Source organism: Pseudophryne corroboree, chromosome 6, assembly GCF_028390025.1.
Source record: "Pseudophryne corroboree isolate aPseCor3 chromosome 6, aPseCor3.hap2, whole genome shotgun sequence".
In the NCBI taxonomy this organism is placed as follows: domain Eukaryota; kingdom Metazoa; phylum Chordata; class Amphibia; order Anura; family Myobatrachidae; genus Pseudophryne; species Pseudophryne corroboree.
The window spans coordinates 345035827-345058994 of record NC_086449.1 but is presented as its reverse complement, the minus strand read 5'-3'; the positions used below and the strand labels follow the sequence as shown (position 1 = coordinate 345058994).

General features: G+C 47.3%; 1 protein-coding gene across 4 annotated transcripts in view; it reads right to left on the bottom strand.

Moving 5' to 3' along the window:
• TLN2 (talin 2) overlaps positions 1–23168 on the bottom strand; it is a 701648-nt gene that overhangs the window by 142904 nt on the left and 535576 nt on the right. For all 4 annotated transcript variants that reach the window (XM_063926512.1, XM_063926511.1, XM_063926513.1 and 1 more), the window contains exons 28-30: positions 20841–21049; positions 20500–20619; positions 13344–13541 (exon numbers count right to left, since the gene is read on the bottom strand). In XM_063926512.1, coding sequence (XP_063782582.1) covers positions 13344–13541; positions 20500–20619; positions 20841–21049 — 527 coding nt within the window. The remainder of the gene's footprint in view (positions 1–13343; positions 13542–20499; positions 20620–20840; positions 21050–23168) is intronic.

The window sequence follows — 23168 nt, the reverse complement described above, 5'->3', positions numbered from 1 at the left end:
ATATACGACAGATATTGTGTGGTAGTGTCAAAAAAATCTTGAGGCAGCTCATCCTCAATTGCCTGAACCCTTGCTTCAATACCTTTCGTAGGCCAGGAGGGTGCCATAGTGGGTCTATGTACAGCACCGGTAAGAGAGTAAATAGACTTAAGGCAACCCGCCACACTCTTATCCGTCGGTTCCTTCAGTGAGGTGACAGTAGTGACAGGCAGAGTAGATGACACAACGAGACGGGCGACATGAGAGTCCACCAGCGGTGGAGTTTCCCACTTGTTACTCAACTCAGCAGGGATAGGATAACGAGCTAGCATCTTTTTAGACAGGGAAAACTTCTTTCCTGGAGACGACCAGGATTCCCGACGTATGTCAATTAAAAGGTCAGAATGTGGTAGAACTACTTTAGCAACCTTTTAGTTTGAATTTAGCAGGTTTCTTAGACGTAGCAGTAGGCTCGATCTCATTATCAATTTGGAGAATCAGCTTGATAGCCTCCACTAAGTCAGGAACATCAACCTGGGTTGTAGATTATTCATCAGAAGCAACTGTATCAGTGTCTGACGGAACAGTATATTCCCCATCCTCATCTGATTAATTATCTGAAATATTAGTGGATTGGGAGGAAGAAATGGCCCACTTAGATGACCCCTTGGCCCCAGATGGGCGTGGGGTAGACTTCTGTCTAACCAAAGATTGATTTAATTGCTGTAACTGGGTAGACAGTGTGTCCGCCCAGGGCGGATTAACGACAGGGACAATATGTGGCTGTAATGGCACAGGAGGTCCCCCTGGGGGTGTAAGACATGTTACAAGCATAGTAAGCATACTTGAGAACGCTGCACAAGGTGGGTACTGATTGACCACAGGTGCCGCAGGTGGACTGGGAGATGTATGGCACCCAACACCTGAACCAGCAGCTAACACCTCCCCCGCCGGTAAATCCGTGGTGATAGCACTGCAGGATGCAGAAGCGTCCGCGGATTTCCCGCCCTGTGTGGCAGACATTCTAGGGAATGTAGCCTTAGAGCGTAACAGTACAATACAGCTAGACAAACACAACACCTGCAAATAACCCCCTGTGTTATGTGACAGTAAATACAGAGCACAAACAGATAATTTAAGCAGTATGAGGTGACTGAGATACACAGTAAAAAATACAAAACAGTATATACTGAAGACAGAGCCCTGAGTCCCGGAGATCAGCCCAGCTAGTAGTGAAGATGGCGACAAAATCTTTGTCAGGGAGTGAGGGAGAGAGAAATGCAGCTCCAGGGCAGGAACACCAGCAGTAGATGGCGCCCGGACCTTGGGGAGGGGATGCAGGTCAGCGCCTTATCCCCTCTGCTGGGCTTCACTACCGTGTACTGTGGAGCCTATTGTAAATGGATTTTAGTAAATCCGACATGTGCTCCCTGCCCTAGTGGATATAGTGGGATGCCTGTGCAGTACAGTGTCCACACCAGCGGCACGACCGGCTCGCGATTTACCAGTGGGTCCCACCTGGGGGACCCTCTTACCTCCTCTCTAAGGTGCAGCCACGCGATCCTGGAGAGCGTCAGCGGTGGTGTGCCTGATGACCGGTGCGCCTCCGCTGCTAGTACCCGGGAACCTGGCCGTGGGAATATGCAGCGCTGCTGGAGGAGGTGATGGAGCTACAGCACAGCATGTCATAAAGACATAGAAAGTGCTGCGGCCCTTGAAGTCTTCTTAAAATCTCTTTTCAGGGCTGCCTAGCGTATCCCCACCTGTTAGTGACCTGCTCTGCAGGCACCAACTTTCAAAATGAGCTCGAGTGCCTGGAGGTGGGGTTATAGAGGAGGCGGTGCAATGCATCCTGGGAACAGTCAAAGCTTTAGCTTGTTGGTGCCTCGGATCCAACTCCACCCCCCCCCCCCCCCCCCCCCCGATGTAATCCCTGTGGAATCCCAGTGTACCCCGCTGCAGAAAAGGTGACGCTAATCCTTTTCTGTGAGGAGAACGACTGCTGTACTGCAGCGTCTTCCGCTGGGAGTTTTAACACATCCCTGATAGCAAATATGAGGGGTTCAATCCCTTATGCTGGAGATGGATCCTCTGTAATAGGTTCCAGCTCCTACCCCTCCTCCTGTTCCTCTTTATCAGATTCCGAGAGTAAGTCAGGCAGCCCAAGCTTATGTGGCCCTGAGCTAGGGAGAGGGGTCTGTCTGTTATCTGCCTTTGCAGCCAGGTCTGCTGCAGCTGCTGTGTCTTTTGACTATTTGCAGAGAGCTGAGAGGACATGTGTTCACCATCATGGATTTTATCAAAACTAACCAGGATGGCTCCTGAACCTCCCTCTAGACTCCTCACTAAGTTGAGAGGACTGGCTACATTGATCACATGTGGTTTGTGAATCAGCCACGGAGGGGGAGAATCTGGTCTGACACACCGTGCATAATGTTTTTTTTTACCATGGTTACATGAGACAAAGTTCCACACAGCAAACACACAGACAAGTATATAGCAAGCCTGCCCAGACTGGTATGTGGATAGGAGACCCAGAAAGTGAGGACCAGCACACCAAGCCTAGCAGACTCAGTAAGACTGCAGGCTGTATAAGTACACTGAAGCTCTGTGTAAATACCGGAGCTTACTGTTGTCACAGGACAGCGATTATAATATAATCTAGAGGCTCTCTCCTTTTCCAACACCCCTGTACCGGATTCCCAGTGTAATGGAGTGTCCTTGGAGGAGCTCTGTGTCTTGCTGCTGTCGCTGGAAGCAGAGGAAGGCGCTATGAAGCCGAAGGTCCAGCTGTGAGATAGCTCCGCAACCTTTTATTGTTTATTTATACTGGCTATAGTCTCCTTATGGTTCCAAACCTAGTATGAGTACCGGTCTCCACCAAAATGAATGCCAGTGGACGCAGGGGGGCTATGGGATCCCTCCATGGAGGGTCCGTATGCCGCCCCTGCGATCGCGACGCACCCAGGAACCGGCGGATCTCCCTAGTGGGATCCCCAGATTCTACTCACCACTTTTCTACCTTCAGGCTTCTGTTAGGGGCGTGCTGCGTGCTGTGGTTGTGTGCGCTTAGGCGCCGTACCGCTGCAGCGAGGAAGTGGCTTAGACACCTTACTGAGGCCGGTGAACACCGTTCAAAAGAGCATACCAAAAAAAACCAAACGTTTAGAATAAAGTGAAGAAAAATCCTCTGGAGCTCCAGAGTGTGCATCCTTTCCTGAGGGCACATTTTTCTAAACTGGCTGTAGGGGGGTTGAAGAAATTTAAAGTGCACCGGCTCCTTTGGACCCCATCTATACCCCATCGTACTAAGTGACCCCAGTATCCCTTATGGATGCTAGAGAAATACACTTATTTAATTGTAATAATTTCACGTGTTTAAATTACTTTGGTCAATGTGCCTGTTGTTGTACATGTTACTGCTATACAGTGACTTTACTAAATTGAATTTTAGGGTACCCATTGCATCCTTGAAAACCAGTAAAAGGTAGTGACTGCATGTGATTACTGTCACACGCGTGGAAGTAAAATTATGGCTTGAAAAGCTTTGCAAACGTTTGCCAAATATCTTAATTTCCCACAAACTGAATCCTATTACATGAATTGGTAACAGGGTGGTAACTAGGGGTGTGTGAGTGGTACCGTTGCAAAGTTTGCAGGTCCATGGGGTCAGCAACAATGCTGCCCCACCGCACTTGCATGTGGCTTGCACAGTGACTGGAACTGCACCCTGCTGCTAACAGTGCTACTTCAAGCCACCTGGAGCACCCAAGGGACTCCGCGGACAGACACCCTGCAGCCTGTGGAGCTGCCTGGAGCATCCTTAGGACGCTTCGGGCAGTGCACTGCTCCCACGCCAACACCTAGGTGTGAATCGATGCATGGCGTGAGTGATTCGCCAGGTCCTATGTAACTCTGCTAATGCCGGGCGTCTTTTTTGTGGAAAATGCATTTTAGTCAAAATGCCATGCGACTAGGATACACGAGCAGACTGTGCGGATTATATAATATATATATAAATGCGTCTTATTCGCAATGCGACTAGGACACACAAGGAGATTCATTTGTTATACGACACTTGTATATTGTCTGTGACAGAGTCTGTATACAGAGCAGAACAGATCTTGTATTGGAAAAGAGCAGTACTTTGTATACAGACTTAGTTGCACACAGATATACAAGTGTCATATCAAATTAATCTCCTTGTGTGTCCTAGTTGCATTGCGACTAAGACGCATTTTCTGCGAAAAAATAAGATTTTACTTACCGGTAAATCTATTTCTCGTAGTCCGTAGTGGATGCTGGGGACTCCGTAGGACCATGAGGAATAGACGGGCTCCGCAGGAGACAGGGCACTTTAAGAAAGAATTAGGATACTGGTGTGCACTGGCTCCTCCCTCTATGTCCCTCCTCCAGACCTCAGTTAAGGAAACTGTGCCCGGAAGAGCTGACAGTACAAGGAAAGGATTTTGGAATCCAGGGTAAGACTCCAGGCACACCAATCACACCGTACAACTCGTGATAAACTTACCCAGTTAACAGTATGAACAACAACAGAGCATCAGATAACCCTGATGCAACCATAACATAACCCTTATTTAAGCAATAACTATATACAAGTATTGCAGAAGAAGTCCGCACTTGGGACGGGCGCCCAGCATCCACTACGGACTACGAGAAATAGATTAACCGGTAAGTAAAATCTTATTTTCTCTAACGTCCTAGTGGATGCTGAGGACTCCGTAAGGACCATGGGGATTATACCAAAGCTCCCAAACGGGCGGGAGAGTGCGGATGACTCTGCAGCACCGAATGAGCAAACACAAGGTCCTCCTCAGCCAGGGTATCAAACTTGTAGAACTTTGCAAAAGTGTTTGAACCTGACCAAGTAGCCGCTCGGCAAAGCTTTAATGCCGAGACCCCTCGGGCAGCCGCCCAAGAAGAGCCCACCTTCCTTGTGGAGTGGGCTTTTACTGATTTTGGAAGCGGCAATCCAGCCGCAGAATGAGCCTGCTGAATCGGGTTACAGATCCAGCGAGCAATAGTTTGCTTTGAAGCAGGAGCACCCAGCTTGTTGGATGCATACAGGATAAACAGCGACTCAGTTTTCCTGACTCTAGCCGTTCTGGCTACATAAACCTTCAAAGCCCTGACTACATCTAGTAACTCGGAATCCTCCAAGTCACGAGTAGCCACAGGCACCACAATAGGTTGGTTCATATGAAAAGATGACACCACTTTTGGCAGAAATTGCGGACGAGTCCGCAATTCTGCCCTGTCCATATGGAAAACCAGATAGGGGCTTTTATGTGACAAAGCCGCCAATTCTGACACACGCCTAGCCGAAGCCAAGGCTAATAGCATGACCACCTTCCACGTGAGATATTTTAACTCCACGGTTTTAAGTGGCTCAAACCAGTGTGATTTCAGGAAACTCAACACCACGTTAAGATCCCAAGGTGCCACTGGAGGCACAAACGGGGGCTGAATATGCAGCACTCCCTTTACAAACGTCTGAACTTCAGGAAGAGAAGCCAGTTCTTTTTGAAAGAAAATGGATAGGGCCGAAATCTGGACCTTAATGGACCCCAATTTTAGGCCCAAAGTCACTTCCGACTGTAGGAAGTGAAGGAAACGGCCCAGCTGGAATTCCTCTGTAGGGGCATTTCTGGCCTCACACCAAGCAACATATTTTCGCCATATACGGTGATAATGTTTAGCCATCACGTCCTTCCTAGCCTTTATCAGCGTAGGAATAACCTCATCCGGAATGCCTTTTTCTGCTAGGATCCGGCGTTCAACCGCCATGCCGTCAAACGCAGCTGCGGTAAGTCTTGGAACAGACAGGGCCCCTGTTGCAACAGATCCTGTCTTAGGGGCAGAGGCCATGGGTCCTCTGTGAGCATTTCTTGCAGCTCTGGATACCAAGTCCTTCTTGGCCAATCCGGAACAATTAGTATTGTTCTCACTCCTCTTCTTCTTATGATTCTCAGCACCTTGGGTATGAGAGGAAGAGGAGGAAACACATAAACCGTCTGGAACACCCACGGTGTCACTAGTGCGTCTACAGCTATCGCCTGAGGGTCTCTTGACCTGGCGCAATACCTCTGTAGCTTTTTGTTGAGGCGGGATGCCATCATGTCCACCTGTGGCAGTTCCCATCGCCTTGCAATCTGCGTGAAGACTTCCTGATGAAGTTCCCACTCTCTCGGGTGGAGGTCGTGCCTGCTGAGGAAGTCTGCTTCCCAGTTGTCCACTCCCGGAATGAACACTGCTGACAGTGCTCGTACGTGATTCTCCGCCCATTGAAGAATTCTGGTGGCTTCCGCCATCGCCACCCTGCTCCTTGTGCCGCCTTGGCGGTTTACATGAGCCACTGCGGTGATGTCTGATTGAATCAGCACCGATTGGTTACGAAGCAGGGTCTCCGCTTGACTTAGGGTGTTGTATACGACCCTTAGTTCCAGGATATTGATGTGAAGGCAAGTCTCCTGATTTGACCACAGACCCTGGAAATTTCTCCCCTGTGTGACTGCCCCCCACCCTCGGAGGCTTGCATCCGTGGTCACCAGGACCCAGTCCTGAATGCCGAATCTGCGGCCCTCGAGAAGGTGAGCACTCTGCAGCCACCACAGAAGAGACACCCTGGCCCTGGGGGATAGGGTGATCAGCCGATGCATCTGTAGATGCGATCCGGACCACTTGTCCAACAGATCCCATTGAAAGGTCCTCGCATGGAACCTGCCGAAGGGAATGGCCTCGTATGACGCCACCATCTTTCCCAGGACTCGCGTGCAGTGATGCACCGACACCTGTTTTGGTTTTAAGAGGTCTCTGACCAGTGTCATGAGTTCCTAAGCCTTCTCCGTCGGGAGAAAAACCTTCTTCTGGTCTGTGTCCAGAATCATGCCCAGGAAGGGCAGACGCGTCGTAGGAATCAGCTGCGACTTTGGAATATTCAGAATCCAGCCGTGCTGTTGTAACACTTCCCGAGAGCGTGCTACGCTGATCAGCAACTGCTCTCTGGACCTCGCCTTTATGAGGAGATCGTCCAAGTATGGGATAATTGTGACTCCTTGCTTTCGCAGGAGCACCATCATTTCTGCCATTAACTTGGTAAATATTCTCGGTGCCGTGGACAGACCAAACGGCAACGTCTGGAATTGGTAATGACAATCCTGTACCACAAATCTGAGGTACTCCTGATGAGGTGGATAAATGGGGACATGAAGGTAAGCATCCTTTATGTCCAGAGACACCATAAAATCCCCCTCCTCCAGGCTTGCGATGACCGCTCTGAGCGATTCCATCTTGAACTTGAACCTTTTCAGGTATATGTTCAGGGATTTTAAATTCAATATGGGTCTGACCGAACCGTCCGGTTTCGGTACCACAAACATTGTCGAATAGTAACCCCTTCCCTGTTGAAGGAGGGGAACCTTTACCACCACCTGCTGAAGATACAATTTGTGAATTGCAGCTAACACTATTTCCCTCTCTATGGGGGAAGCTGGCAGGGCCGATTTGAGGTAACGGTGAGGGGGCATCACTTAGAATTCCAGCTTGTATCCCTGAGACACAATCTCTATAGCCAGGGATCCACCTGTGAGTGAACCCCCTTGTGGCTGAAATTTCGGAGACGCGCCTCCACAGCGTCATGCGGTGGATTTAGTGGAAGCCGGGGAGGACTTCTGTTCCTGGGAACTAGCTGTATTGTGCAGCTTCTTTCCTCTACCCCTGCCTCTGGCAAGAAAGGACGCACCTCGGACTTTCTTGCCTTTTTGTGATCGAAAGGACTGCATTTGGTAATACGGTGCTTTCTTAGGTTGTGAGGGAATATATGGCAAAAAATTTGACTTTCCAGCCGTAGCTGTGGAGACCAGGTCCGAGAGACCATCCCCAAACAATTCCTCACCCTTGTAAGGTAAAACCTCCATGTGCCTTTTTGAGTCGGCATCGCCTGTCCATTGCCGAGTCCACAGGACCCTTCTGGCAGAAATCGACATTGCATTTATTCTAGAGCCCAGTAGGCTAATGTCTCTTTGGGCATCTCTCATATATAGGACAGTGTCTTTTACATGCCCCAGGGTCAGTACTATAGTATCCTTGTCCAAGGTATCAAGTTCCTCAGATAAGGTATCTGTCCATGCTGCTACAGCACTACACATCCAGGCTGACGCAATTGCCGGCCTTAGTAGGGTACCTGAATGTGTATAAATGGACTTCAGGATACCCTCCTGCTTTCTATCCGCAGCATCTTTTAGGGTGGCCGTATCCTGTGACGGCAGGGCTACCCTCTTGGATAAGCGTGTTAAAGCTTTGTCTACCCTAGGGGAGGATTCCCAGCGTAACCTGTCCATTGGCGGGAAAGGATACGCCATAAGCATCCGTTTGGAACTCTGCAGTTTTCTATCTGGAGATTCCAAAGCCTTTTCACATAACTCATTTAACTCATGTGAAGGGGGAGAGGTCACCTCTTGCCTTTTTTCCCCATACATATAAACCCTCTTGTCAGGGACTGGGGTTTCCTCTGTGATGTGTAACACATCTTTCATTGCTATAATCATGTAGCGGATGGCTTTAGCCATTTTAGGCTGCAACTTTGCATCATCGCCATCGACACTGGAGTCAGAATCCGTGTCGATATCTGTGTCAACAATTTGGGATAGTGGGCGCTTCTGAGACCCTGACGGCCTCTGTGCTGTAGGATCAGGCATGGGTTGAGACCCTGACTGTCCCAAGGTTTCAGCTTTATCCAACCTTTTATGCAAGGAATTAACATTATCATTTAAAACCTTCCACATATCCATCCAATCGGGTGTCGGCGCCGTCGGCGGCGACCCCACATTCATTTGTACCCGCTCTGCTTCCACATAGCCTTCCTCGTAAAACATGCCGACACAAGCGTACCGACACACCACACACACAGGGGATGCTCTATTTGAAGACCGTTCCCCCACAAGGCCTTTTGGAGAGACAGAGAGAGAGTATGCCAGCACACACCCCAGCGCTATATGACCCAGGAATCACACAGTAACTTAGTGTTAACCCAGTAGCTGCTGTATATACTGTTTTTGCGCCAAATTTATGTGCCCCCCCTCTCTTTTTACCCTCTTTCTACCGTGATTCTGCAGGGGAGAGCCTGGGGAGCTTCCTCTCAGCGGAGCTGTGGAGAGAAAATGGCGCTGGTGAGTGCTGAGGAAGAAGCCCCGCCCCCTCAGCGGCGGGCTTCTGTCCCGTGTGTAAAATAATGGCGGGGGCTCATGCCTATATACAGTGCCCAACTGTATATATGCTGCTTTTTGCCAAGAGGTTCCCAATTGCTGCCCAGGGCGCCCCCCCCCTGCGCCCTGCACCCTACAGTGACCGGAGTGTGTGGGTTTAGTGTGGCAGCAATGGCGCACAGCTGCAGTGCTGTGCGCTACCTCATATGAAGACTGGAGTCTTCTGCCGCCGATTTCGAAGTCTTCTTGCTTCTCACGCTGGCTTCTGGCTCTGCGAGGGGGACGGCGGCGCGGCTCCGGGATCGGACGACCAAGTGTAGTGTTCCTGTGTACGATCCCTCTGGAGCTAATGGTGTCCAGTAGCCTAAGAAGCAGGACCTATCTTCAGTGAGTAGGGCTGCTTCTCTCCCCTCAGTCCCGCGTAGCAGAGAGTCTGTTGCCAGCAGATCTCTCTGAAAATAAAAAATCCTAACAAAATACTTTCTTTTTAGCAAGCTCAGGAGAGCTCACTAAGGTGCACCCAGCTCGTCCGGGCACAGATTCAAACTGAGGTCTGGAGGAGGGACATAGAGGGAGGAGCCAGTGCACACCAGTATCCTAATTCTTTCTTAAAGTGCCCTGTCTCCTGCGGAGCCCGTCTATTCCCCATGGTCCTTACGGAGTCCCCAGCATCCACTAGGACGTTAGAGAAAGATACCTGACATTAGAAGATACTCATATGACCTGGCGTGCCAAGAGGGGCTGTTTGGCGTGACTGCAGCAAAGATGTACGAGTACATATCTGTGTATATATAGCAGGGTTGGTTAAACAAAACAAAAAAACCTTAAACCTATATATATTTTTTTGGCATTAATGTTTTATTGAGAGAAAAAAAAAAATGTAATCATGTATTAGAAACCTCCATCAACCATGTTCTAATGTTTTCTAACATTGAGGGGTATATTCAATTGAGGTCGAAAACTGCCGTTTGTCGAAAAGACGTCAGTTTTCGATTTTTTTCGGACGAATCCAGATCCGACATATTCAATATTTTGCTAATTTTTTCAACAAGTCGATAAATTCGACTTGTCAAAAAGCACGTGGATCGGCGGAATAGCTGCCAATCCACGTGTTAATGTCGAAAACGGGGCCAAATCCGACAGGTTTTGGCCCCGTTTTCGACCATCTCAGTCCGACATCAAATTGATGTCGGAATGAGATGGACCCAGAGGAGGCGAGGGGGGACGCAGGGAGGCGGGGGTACAGCCGGCGGGCATACGGGGAGATCAGCGCTACAGTAGCTGGATGTCACTCACCCGCCCGACTTCACAACAGCTTCCACCCGGCTCCAGCACGCTGCTGGAGCCGCATGGAAGCTGCCATGAGGGCGGGCGGGTGAGTCAAATTTTAGATGAGATTAGGGGTCGGAATGGATCCGACTTTAATTGAATATACCCCTAATAATGTTATTAGGCTTTGGTTTGAATTATTTTACATATTTCAATTAAACGAATTTTGTACAACTTATTATTCCTATAACATCTGATTATATGTAGATAGACTAAACATATTAATACATACAAAGTACACTCATAGATAGATGAAATTGAAAATAAGAATAAGTAGTTAATATTAAGCATTAGTCTTACTTATGATAATTAAATAAATCTGAATAGTAATACAAAATGGAAAATGCAAAAGCACTTTTCAGAGAAACGCACACGTACATGCACAGACAAAAAGGAGGAGTTAAGCATAAGCACTGGGAATGTCACTGGCATTAACATTTTTTTATTAAGAACACTTTTTTTGTATAATGGGCTTTTTTTAATACGTCACGGCGCCATGCCTGTACAAACAGCATAATAAAAAAAACAGTGTGTTTTATTTAAAAAAACATTTGGTTTAAACCAGCCAACCCCGATATATAGCAATAGTATTCAATGCAACTGCAGCCCTGCTGGGGTTCCCTGAGTAGCCAGTGTCTTCTCATTCTCCTGGCGGCTGTATATTAGTGTAAAGCAGACATAGGGGTGTATTCAATACCCGTCTGGTCCATTCCGACGGAAAGGACCCGACAGGTCTGTATTCAAAGGGGCGGCCAAATCAGACTGTCGGATTTGTCTGCTCCAGACAACTGTCAGTGGGAGGCTGGGGAGTCGCTCAAACCCCTTGCTATCTTCGTCCAGCGGCTGGGTCTGCTGAGCGTCGGTGTCCGTGTTGCTGCTGCCACTGCCGAGCTGCTGCCAATACTCACCCGTCCCCACTACTCTCCCCTCACATGCTCGCTGTCCCCCCTCCCCCGTCTCATCTGCGCGCCGGTGTCCGTGCTGCTGCTGCTGCCAATACTCACCCGTCCCGACTCCTCTCTTCACGTGCTTGCCGTCCCATCAACCCGACCTTAAAAAAAAAAGTCGGATTGACATGGTCAAAACCGGGGGCCAAAGCCTGTTGGATTTGCCAGCGGAACATGTGGATCCACGGCTAAACCGACAATTCACGTTTTTTCCGACAAGTTGGGAATTCCTGAGTTGTCGGAAAAAATCAGCCGGAATTGAATAGGTCGGAACCCCTTCCAACCTAAACCTGTCGGTAGCGGACATCTTTCCGACAAGACGGCAGCTTCCGACAGCTATTGAATGCACCCCATACTGTTGTAATAAGTACAGGTTGAGTATCCCATATCCAAATATTCAGAAATACGGAATATTCCGAAATACGGACTTTTTTGCGTGACAGTGAGATAGTGAAACCTTTGTTTTCTGATGGCTCAATGTACACAAACTTTGTTTAATACAAACAGTTATTAAAAATATTGTATTAAATGACCTTCAGGCTGTGTATATAAGGTGTATATGAAACATAAATGAATTGTGCAAATGTACACACACGTTGTTCAATGCACAAACTTACAAAAAATATTGGCTAAAATTACCTTCCGGCTGTGTGTATAAGGTGTATATGTAACATAAATGCATTCTGTGCTTAGATTTAGGTCCCATCACCATGATATCTCATTATGGTATGCAATTATTCCAAAATACGGAAAAATCCAATATCCAAAATACCTCTGGTCCCAAGCATTTTGGATAAGGGATACTCAACCTGTATATGATATCCAATAATGCATAACTCTAAAATCCAAATCATATTCACAAAGGGCAAACCAACGGAGTAATAGTTATGTCAATTATGTGGGAGATCAGCTAAAAAATTAGTGTTAAAAAAAAAAGTATAAAAAAAAAAAGTACCATATTTTATCAAAACAGCATAAGTGAGCATGTTATATGGAGCTACAACAATCAGAATTAAAAATGTCATAGGATTCTACATTGCCTCTTTATTTTATAGAGTACTGTGGGCCTAATTCAGTTTGCATCGGAAACGCAATGCGAACGCAATTTGCGAGAAGCCCCTGCTGTGCGCACGTGCAGGTCCCATCCTGCGCGAGCAGTTAATGCGGTTGGCCAGCATTAACTGTGAACGCCTCTGCCTGATTGACAGGCAGAGGCGTTCGTAGGGTGGCAGAGTATTTTCTGGGCGGCGCTATGGAAAAGGTAGGTGTGTGTGTGTGTGTGTGTGTGTGTGTGTGTGTGTGTGTGTGTGTGGGGGGGGTCGGCAGCATTTTCGGGGCGTCTGCTTATAGTCACATGCAGCCGCTCTGAACGAAAAAATGGCGGCTATCACAGCCAGACTGTGCCAACTGAAGGCTTCCTTCGTTTCTGCAACCGCACGCTAAAATTGCGACAAGATCACAATTAGTGTGTAGTCGCAGTTGGTGAGCGGCAGGTAGCATGCTGGGCGGCCCCCAGCATGCAAATGCAAGAGTAGCAGAATCTGCTACTTTACTGAATTAGGCCCTATGGTGGGAAATTTCTCAGGCCTCCTAAAAATTTTAGAAGTTGACCAAAGCATCCAATCAGATTCTACCTATCATTTTATAGAATGTACTTCATAAACGCTAGCTAGAAGGAGATTGGTTGCTATGGGCAACTTCTCCACATCTCTACTCTTTCTCCATCTCCCCCTATGTATTTCGAAACAAAACAAACAACAAACAGAACTTCTCCTAATTCCTGTCAGGCTCGGAGAATTCACAAGCAATACATGATAAAATAATCTTTGTTCATAAAAAATGGACAGCAAGCTGTAAATCTAACCTGTGTTTGTCCAGCCATTTCAATTCCAGCATCGAGGAATTCATCAAAATCATCACTGAATTTGCCAGACGCGGCTGCCAGCTCCCCGCTCTGCCCCCGGGAAGCGTGAACCACCTCTCCAGCTGACTGGTTCAGATCCTCAGCTGCCTGGTTCAGCCCGCTTTGTGCCTCCTGAAAAGACTTGGTGCTTGGAGGAAGCTAAAAGGACAGGTCAAACACATCATTGTCATTTTAAAGAAAAAAACAACAAGATACTGCAATGTGTAATTAAAGAACACTAGATACAGGAATTGCCATAAAGGAAAGGCTCTCTCTCCATGCAGTTCCTGCTTCACTGCATTCTTTGCGTTGTAAAATTAGCACAGAACATCCAATATAACATCTATCTTGTCTGTTACATCTCAGGCCTATTACTTTAAATAGTAGTCTAGCTCTTATTATGATAAAAAGATCAACCAATTAGGGATTATTTCCATCATGATCTGAACATTATCGAGCATTTAACAGCAGGAGCGGCCAGATGAATTTATCCCTGCTTTGTTCCCTGTACTGCTGTATTCCATTATCTATGATAGGAAAAGACACTGGGGAACAAGGGGAGCTCCATTATATACAGCACCACCGGGGAGCACGTTCAAACACCACCTGTCTCTACCTATCTAGCATGGTTCTTAAACCATTGTAATGGCTGCCATGGATATTGAAGACTTAAGCATGATAATGTGCAACTCTTGGTAATGGCGTGACATGCTCCTTGCCAGAATCGGAACCCCACAACACTGAAACATCATGCTACACCTGGGATGCAAGTAAGCATGAAAATAATCTCCCCCAGTGACACCGCTAGCATATTATGCATCTGACGTTTTAAATTTGACTAGATAATACTGATATGTTTAAACTTTGACCTACTAGAACTCATGACCACTGAGGCGGCAATTGAATTAGCTGCAGTAATTTATGCGGCTAATCAATCCACCGGATCTATTCAAATAGCCCTGACGCTGGCAATTATTGCAAATTTTTTCAGGGTCCACTGGAGGTTCTGAATCAAAATCCCTTGTAAATGCTGTTTTTTCACGTCTGCAACTGTGAACACACATAGGTCTGCAAAATTATCCCGGATCCTATGCGTTTTCAGCTGAAAACTGGCTTTTTTTTTTTGCACCAAAAAATGGGCATTAATTGAATTGCTCAGTTAAAACAGGATTTTAATACCTACCGGTAAATAATTTTCTCCTAGTCTGTAGAGGATGCTGGGGTCCACTTCATGACCATGGGGTATAGACGGTTCCGCAGGAGCCATGGGCACTCTTAAGACTTTTCAATGGGTGTGAACTGGCTCCTCCCTCTATGCCCCTCCTTCAGACCTCAGTTATAGGAACTGTGCCCAGGGAGACGGACATTTCGAGGAAAGTACTTACTTTAAAACTAATGGTGAGATACATACCAGCTCACACCGCAACCATGCCGCACACATGGCCTTCAACACAACACACGCCAACAGGCATTAACCAATTACAGCAACATGCTGAAACTAATATAACACAACTTGTGTAACTCTAATAACAAAACTGCAGGTAAAGTACACACTGGGACGGGCGCCCAGCATCCTCTACGGACTAGGAGAAAAGGATTTACCGGTAGGTATTAAAATCCTGTTTTCTCATACGTCCTAGAGGATGCTGGGGTCCACTTCATGACCATGGGGTTTATACCAAAGCTCCAATACGGGCGGGAGAGTGCGGATGACCCTGCAGCACCGATTGACCGAACTTGAGGTCCTCATCGGCCAAAGTGTCAAACTTGTAGAACTTTGCAAATGTGTTTGACCCTGACCAAGTAGCGGCTCGGCAGAGTTGTAATGCCGAGACCCCCTAGGCAGCCGCCCAGGATGAGCCCACCTTCCTAGTAGAATGGGCCTTCACCGACTTAGGTAACGGCAAACCAGCCGTAGAATGAGCATGCTGAATCGTTACTCTGATCCAGTGCGCAATAGTCTGCTTGGAAGCAGGACACCCAATTTTGTTGGGAGCATACAGGACAAACAGAGCCTCTGTTTTCCGTATCCTAGCTGTTCTAGCAACATAAATCTTCAAAGCTCTCACCACATCAAGAGACTTTTACTCAGTGAAGGTGTCAGTAGCCACTGGCACCACAATAGGCTGGTTTATGTGGAAAGATGAAACAACCTTTGGAAGAAAATGTTGGCGAGTTCTCAACTCTGCTCTATCTTCATGGAAGATCAGATAAAGGCTCTTGTGAGACAAGGCCCCCAATTCAGACACCCGCCTTGCGGATGCCAAAGCCAAAAGCATCACCATTTTCCAAGTGAGAAACTTCAACTCTATCTCTTGTAGAGGTTCAAACCAAACCGATTTAAGGAACTGCAACACCACGTTAAGGTCCCATGGTGCCACTAGAGGCACAAATGGAGGCTGGATGTGCAGAACCCCTTTCACGAAGGTCTGAACTTCTGGAAGAGAGGCAAATTGTTTTTGGAAAAAGACTGATAAGGCCGAAATATGGACCTTGATTGATCCCAATCGAAGGCCCGCCTCCACACCAGCCTGTAGAAAATGGAGAAAACGTCCCAACTGAAATTGTTCCATAGGAGCTTTCTTGGATTCACACCAAGACACACATTTTCTCCAAATGTGGTAATGTTTAGACGTTACTCCTTTCCTGGCCTGAATAAGAGTGGGGGTGACTTCCATGGGAATACCCTTAAGGGCTAGGATCCGGCGCTCAACAGCCATGCCGTCAAACGTAGCCGCGCTAAGTCTTGATACACGCACAGCCCCTGCTGTAGCAAGTCCTCATGAAGAGGAAGAGGCCGAGGTTCTTCTATGAGCAACTCCTGAAGATTTGTGTACCAAGCCCTCCTTGGCTAGTCTGGGGCAATGAAGATTGCACGAACTCTTGTCCTTCTTATTATCTTGAGAACTTTTGGGATCAGCGGAAGTGGAGGGAAGACATACACTGACCTGAATACCCACTGGGCCACCAGCGCATCCACTGCTATTGCTTGAGGGTCTCTCGACCTGGAACAATATCTCTGAAGCTTCTTGTTGAGACGAGACGCCATCATGTCTATTTGAGGAATTCCCCAAAGACTTGTCACCTCTGCGAAGACTTCTTGGTGGAGGCCCCACTCTCCTGGATGGAGATTGTGTCTGCTGAGGAAGTCTGCTTCCCAGTTGTCTACTCCCAGAATGAACATTGCCGACAGAGCCTGTACATGTCTTTCTGCCCAGAGGAGGATCTTTGTCACCTCTGCCATTGCCGCTCTGCTTTTCGTTCCGCCCTGCCTGTTTATGTACGCGACTGCTGTTACATTGTCCGACTGGATCTGGACGGGATGATCTTGAAGAAGATGTACCGCCTGATGAAGGCCGTTGTAAATGGCTCTCAATTCCAGCACGTTTATGTGAAGGCAGTCTTCCTGACTTGACCATTTTCCTTGGAAGCTTTCCCCCTGAGTGACAGCTCCACAGCCTCGGAGACTTGCATCCGTGGTTACCAGGAGCCAGTCCTGAATCCCGAACATGCGTCCCTCTAGTAGGTGAGAACTGTGTAGCCACCACAAGAGCGAAATCCTGGCTTTCGACGACAGGATTATCTACCGGTGAATGTGTAGGTGGGAACCCGACCACTTGTCCAACAGGTCCCACTGGAATGCTCTGGCATGGAACCTGCCGAACTGTATGGCCTCGTAAGCCGCCACCATCTTCCCCAACAACAGAATACACTGATGGATTGACACACTTGTTGGCTTCAATATCTGTTTCACCATGTCCTGGATTTCCAGAGCCTTTTCCACCATAAGAAATACTCTCTGAACCTCTGTGTCCAGAATCATTCTGAGAAAAGCCAATCTTGTCGTTGGTTCCAACTGTGACTTTGGGAAATTTATGATCCAACCGTGTTGTTGGAGTATGACCAGGGAGAGTGTGATGTTTTGTAGCAACTGCTCCCTGGATCTCGCCTTTATCAGGAGATCGTCCAGATAAGGGATTATACTGACTCCTTTTTGACTAAGGAGGACCATCATTTCCGCCATCACCTTGGTGAATACCCTCGGCGCCGTGGAGAGACCGAAAGGCAACGTTTGGAATTGGTAATGGCAATCCTGAACCGCGAATCTCAGATAAGCCTGGTGAGGAGGATAAATGGGAACATGCAGGTAAGCATCTTTTATGTCTACTGACACCATGTAGTCCCCCTCTTCCAGACTGGAAATCACTGCCCTCAGGGATTCCATTTTGAACTTGAACCTTTTCAAGTAGAGATTCAGATTTTTTTAGGTTCAAAATTGGTCTGACCGAGCCGTCTGGCTTCGGAACTACAAAGAGGGTTGAATAAAACCCCTCCCCTTGCTGTGACACAGGTACCAGAACTATGACCTGATCCTGACATAATTTATGAATCGCCATCGTTACTGACGCTCTTTCTGGAAGAGAAGCTGGCAAGGTCAATTTGAAAAATCGGCATGGGGGGACGTCTTGAAACTCCAGCTTGTACCCCTGGGACACTATTTGTAAAACCCAGGGATCCAGGCCAGATTGAATCCAACATTGACTGAACAGTTTGAGACATGCCCCCACCCGAGCGGCCTACCGCAAGGGAGCCCCAGCGTCATGCTGTAGATTTGGCAGAAGTAGGGGTTGACTTCTGCTCCTGAAGTCGTGGAGGACTTCTTTCCCTTTCCCCTACCTGCAAAGAAGGGAGAACCTTTGGCCTTTTTGTATTTATTAAGACGAAAGGACTGCATGTGAGAGTGATGTCTTTTTTGCTGGTGCAGGAGCGGAAGGCAAAAAAGTCGACTTACCTGCGGTAGCCGCTGAGACTAACGCATCCAGTCCATCACCAAATAAGGCCTCACCTTTATACGGGAGAGCCTCCATATTCTTTTTGGAATCTGCATCCGCGTTCCACTGGCGAATCCACAACGCCCGCCGAGCCTGCCATGGTAGCGGCTGTTGAGCCCAAGAGTCCAATATCTTTCATCGCCTCTAGCATGTATGCGGCAGCATCTTTGATATTCCCTAACTTAAGGAGTATCTCATCTTTATCAATCGTGTCAATTTCTGATGACAATCTTTCTGACCATTTTTCAATAGTGCGACTCACCCACGCGCAAGCAATTGTGGGCCTGAGCAGCGTACCATTGGCAACAGAAATGGATTTTAATGTAGTATCTATTTTGCGGTCTGCCGGCTCCTTTAGTGAAGCCGTCCCAGGTGCAGGGAGAATTACTTTCTTTGTCAACCTGGACAGTGCACTGTCTAACACCGGGGGTGACTCCCACTTTTTCCTGTCCTCTGTAGGGAAAGGATAAGCTACCTGAATCCTCTTGGGAATACGAAATTTATTTTCGGGATTCACCCACACCCCTTCAAAGAGAGTATTTAGCTCGTGGGAAGGAGGGAAAGTAACCTTAGATTTATTTTCTTTATAGAAATAGGCCTTCTCCTGAGGTACAGGAGTGGATTCAGTAACCTCCAGAACTTCTCTTATACCCACAATCATATATTGTATATTTTTCGCCAATTTATGATCTATTTCCCTGGAGTCACTATCGTCGACACAGGAATCAGTGTCCGTGTCGGTATCAGTATTTACAATATTTGCAAACAGTCTCTTATGTGACCCAGAGGAGTCGCCTGCGGGTGGAAGAACAGAACCCTGAAAAATCACATCTTCCACAGACTTTCTCCAGCATTCTGCATGAGATTCAGACTTATCTAACCTCCTATTGATATGATGCATACTATCACGTATTTCTTTCACCCATGCAGGCTCTTGGTGTGCCGGCAGCACCACCACATTACAAGTCTGTGTCCCTAAAATGGCTTCCTCCGGGGAAGAACTCCCTGCCTCTGACATGTCTTACACACGTGCACAACACACACACACAGACACACTGGGACTTATAGGGGACAGACCCACAGTAAAATCTGTCAGAGGGACACAGTTTAGGAGCAGCCAGTTCACAACCCCAGCGCCAGTATATAATGCCTGTGAACACAAAATGCCCACTGACATGCAGCGCCGTTTTACACAGTAAACACACTTGTAAAGCGCCAAATTCGCTTGTGCCCCCAGCCTGTTTTGCACCCTGATACTTGTAGTCAGAAGTGGAGGAGGACCAGCGATGTCTCTGCAGCCTGAGGAGAGAGAGAAAATGGTGCTGAGCAGTGTGCTGGCTGCCTGAGGAAGAAGCTCCGCCCCCGCAATGGTGCGTTTTTACCTCAGAGAGTTTTTATAATATTTAAACTGGCGGGGGTAGGGCTGTGCCTGGGCATCATATGCCCCCTTTTAGCCAGTTTATATAGGTATTTTGCTGCCCAGGGCGCCGCCCTGCACCCTGCAGTGCCTGTGTGTGTGGGCAGCAATGACGCGCTGCGCTCCCGCCAGCCACGCGGTACCTTAGCCGTCACTTTACTTGATTGAAGATCTATCTTCTTACACTCACCTGTCTTTTGACTTCTGGCTCTGTGAGGGGGGTGACGGCGTACTGTGGGATTGAGCATCTAGACACGGCTAGAGTTCAGTACCCTTCAGGAGCTAATGGTGTCCTGTCAGCCAGAAGCAGAGCCATGAAACTCTACAGGAAGTTGGTTCCTACTTCTACCCCCTCAGTCCCACGAAGCAGGGAGACTGTTGCCAGCAGTCCTCCCTGAAAATAACAAACCTAACATAAGTCTTTTCAGAGAAGCTCAGTAGAGCTCCCCTGGAGTGCATCCAGTCTGCCTGGGCACATTTCTTAAACTGAGGTCTGGAGGAGGGGCGTAGAGGGAGGAGCCAGTTCACACCCATTGAAAAGTCTTAAGCGTGCCCATGGCTCCTGCGGAACCGTCTATACCCCATGGTCATGAAGTGGACCCCAGCATCCTCTAGGACGTATGAGAAAAAAACATCTGTTTTAAAAAAAATTCGCCCACAATTTAATTCCCCCTTAATGTGCAACTGATAAGAAGCAGAGAACGATCACGCACAGTAAGAAGAGCAAATGTGGTGAAAATATAAACTTAATATAATAAAATGGTGGTACAACATTCTGTGCAAATTATTTTACATTACAAGTTTTATGCCATGTACATGGTTTACACGGGCAACTGCAGAAGCTGGCTCTCAATAAGCATAGACTTACCGAATCCACAAGCAGCTTCTTACTGGATTCTCCAATGCTCTTAAGAGCCATATCCACATCCTTCTGCCCCGGAAGGCAATTCACGCAGTTATTCAGCGAATGAGAGACCGCTTTAGCCACCTTGGAAAAAACAATTTGGAACATTCAGGATTCCACCATTAGTAAGTGTTTGAAAACACAATGACATATTTGCCAGTGAGGCAGTATAGAGGTTGAGCTATTACCCCAATCTACATATAGTAAAAGACCTAAATGACTAAGATGGGATGTCAAACTATACATTTCTTAATTTAGCTGGTTAATGCATGGGTTTTGCATGATATTTATTTGCTGTGTCTGACCTGGGCCAGTCTCTGCTGAATCTCAGCATCACCCGGGGCCACTAGAGCTTGCTTTGCTTCCTGGATGAGGTTGGCTGACCCGTCCATCACATCTCTAGCCGAATCCAACATGTCGCTAGCAGCCTGTGGGTCGCCAGTGGAAGCTGCTACCCCTCGAGCAGACTGCGCCAGGGTTTTAAGAGCCTGTGCAGTTTCTCTTGCAGCAACACCTAAACAGTTAAATATTAAACATAGTAAAACCAGGTAACCATAACCAAATAAATACATACATACATACATACATACATACATAGGAAGCCATTAAGGGTTACCAGGTTGCTTATTTTTCAATGAGTACTTAACACATTGAATGCAAAAATGACAGCATTGAAGTTACTTGCATTTTAAATCAAATTGATAGAACAACATAAAGAAATATGTTAACCTAGGTAACTTTACATATTGCTCATGTTCCCATTTATGAATGCCGTCAGTAGTAATACATGTAAATCCATGCACCGCAGTAAGGAAGGAATAATTTATTACCAGTTATTCCGCAGAGCTTTACAGACAGTATTTAGTCATTCACATTATATATTTCTTACTCAATTTATTTATTTTATTTTAGTAGAAGCCAATTATCCTGCCAGTATGTTTTCTGATTGTGGAAGTAAACGCACTGAAGCACAGGAAGAGCACATAAATCCCACAAAAATAGAGCCTTGTTGGGAATCAAACCCAAGACCTTAGTGCACCACCTTTGTAACGGCACAATATACTATCTCAAAGCAAATCTTCCTCAGTCTGTACCTCCCTGCCAGAACACACAAGGCCGTTTCCAGTAGCAGCAATGTCTCTGTATGAGAAGGAGTAAGATTTACATTTTTCACGGTGTCCTACCTGTCAGTGAAAAATAAATTACAGACTGTAGTGGGGGTTCCAAGGTATAGATGTAGAAAAAGTGGATGAATCAGAAAATATTCTTCAAAATGTCTGATCGAAAGAACTTTTTTATTTTTCTCCATATACTGTTTTAAGAAAGCAAACACTTTTTTTCTAAGCATTTAGATGTTTTCATAGCTGTTATTTATTTTCTACAGATAATTTCCCAATTTTTGTAGTAAGTGAAAACCTACATAGTGCGGTATCCAATTAGCCACGGTAATTTACCGCAAGTAACTGATCGCTCGGAAACTAATTATCCCAGAAAGCCATCTGTTATCGGGGATTTTTCTTCGCCTACTGGAGGCAAAAAAATTAAAAATCAGCAGTAACAAGCACAACCTGCCCCCTTTTTCATGAAAAAACACATAGGTCTGGGAAATTAACCGCGAGTAACCTCACCGCTGACCGCAAAGTTCCCACCATTGAAGATAATGGAGCGGCTGTGTGATGTGCTGTCTGACAGCTCAGACGCGCACAGCCAATCAGGAGAGTGCCACGACATGGCGCTCCCTGATTGGCTAAAGGGACCCTCTGTGACAGGAGTCACGTGGGGTCCCGGCATTCGGGGAAAGGGGTCCCATGTATAAACATGGGACCCCTTTCAGTGCGTGGTCCGGGTAAATGCGGTTTGTTTTTTTGCCAAGTACGTGGATTACAAAAAAGAAGAGGACCGATCTACACTGGATTATGGTGAGTATAATTTTATTTTCAGGTACACCGTGGATTCTACTTGGAGAAGTGGACCGAACCTCGTGTCAACATAGGTAAGTATGTGTGTGTCGGCATGCATGTAATAAAGTTTTACTTTCACGGTTTGCGTGTAATGTTTTTATTTGGGTATTTTTTTTGCAGTAGAACTACAGGTACCAGCGGGCCCGTTCCCCCCCCCCCCCCCCCGCATGCTGGTACTTGTGGTTCTCCAAGTACCAGCTTGCGGGGGAGGCTTGCTGGGACTTGTAGTTCTGCTACAAAAAAACAATATTCTTTTTCTTTGTGTCACTTGGCTATCAGCCTCCCATCCGCAGCCCATGGATGGGGGGGGGGGGACAGCCTCGAGCTTCACTCCTGGCCCTTGGGTGGCTGGAGGGGGGGACCCCTTGATTTAAGGGGTCCCCACTCCTCCAGGGAACCCCGGTCAGGGGTGACTAGTTGGAGATTTAATGCCACGGTCGCAGGGACCAGTATAAAAGTGTCCCCCGGCTGTGGCATTATCTCTCCAGCTAGTGGAGCCCGGTGCTGGTGTTAAATATACGGGGGACTCCTACGCTTTTTGTCCGCCGTATTTTTGGCACCAGGACCGGACACAGAGCCCGGTGCTGGTTGTGAAAATACGGGGGACCCCTTGTCATTTCCCCCCCCCCCCCCGTATTTTTACAACCAGGACTGGCTCAAAGAGTTTTTTAG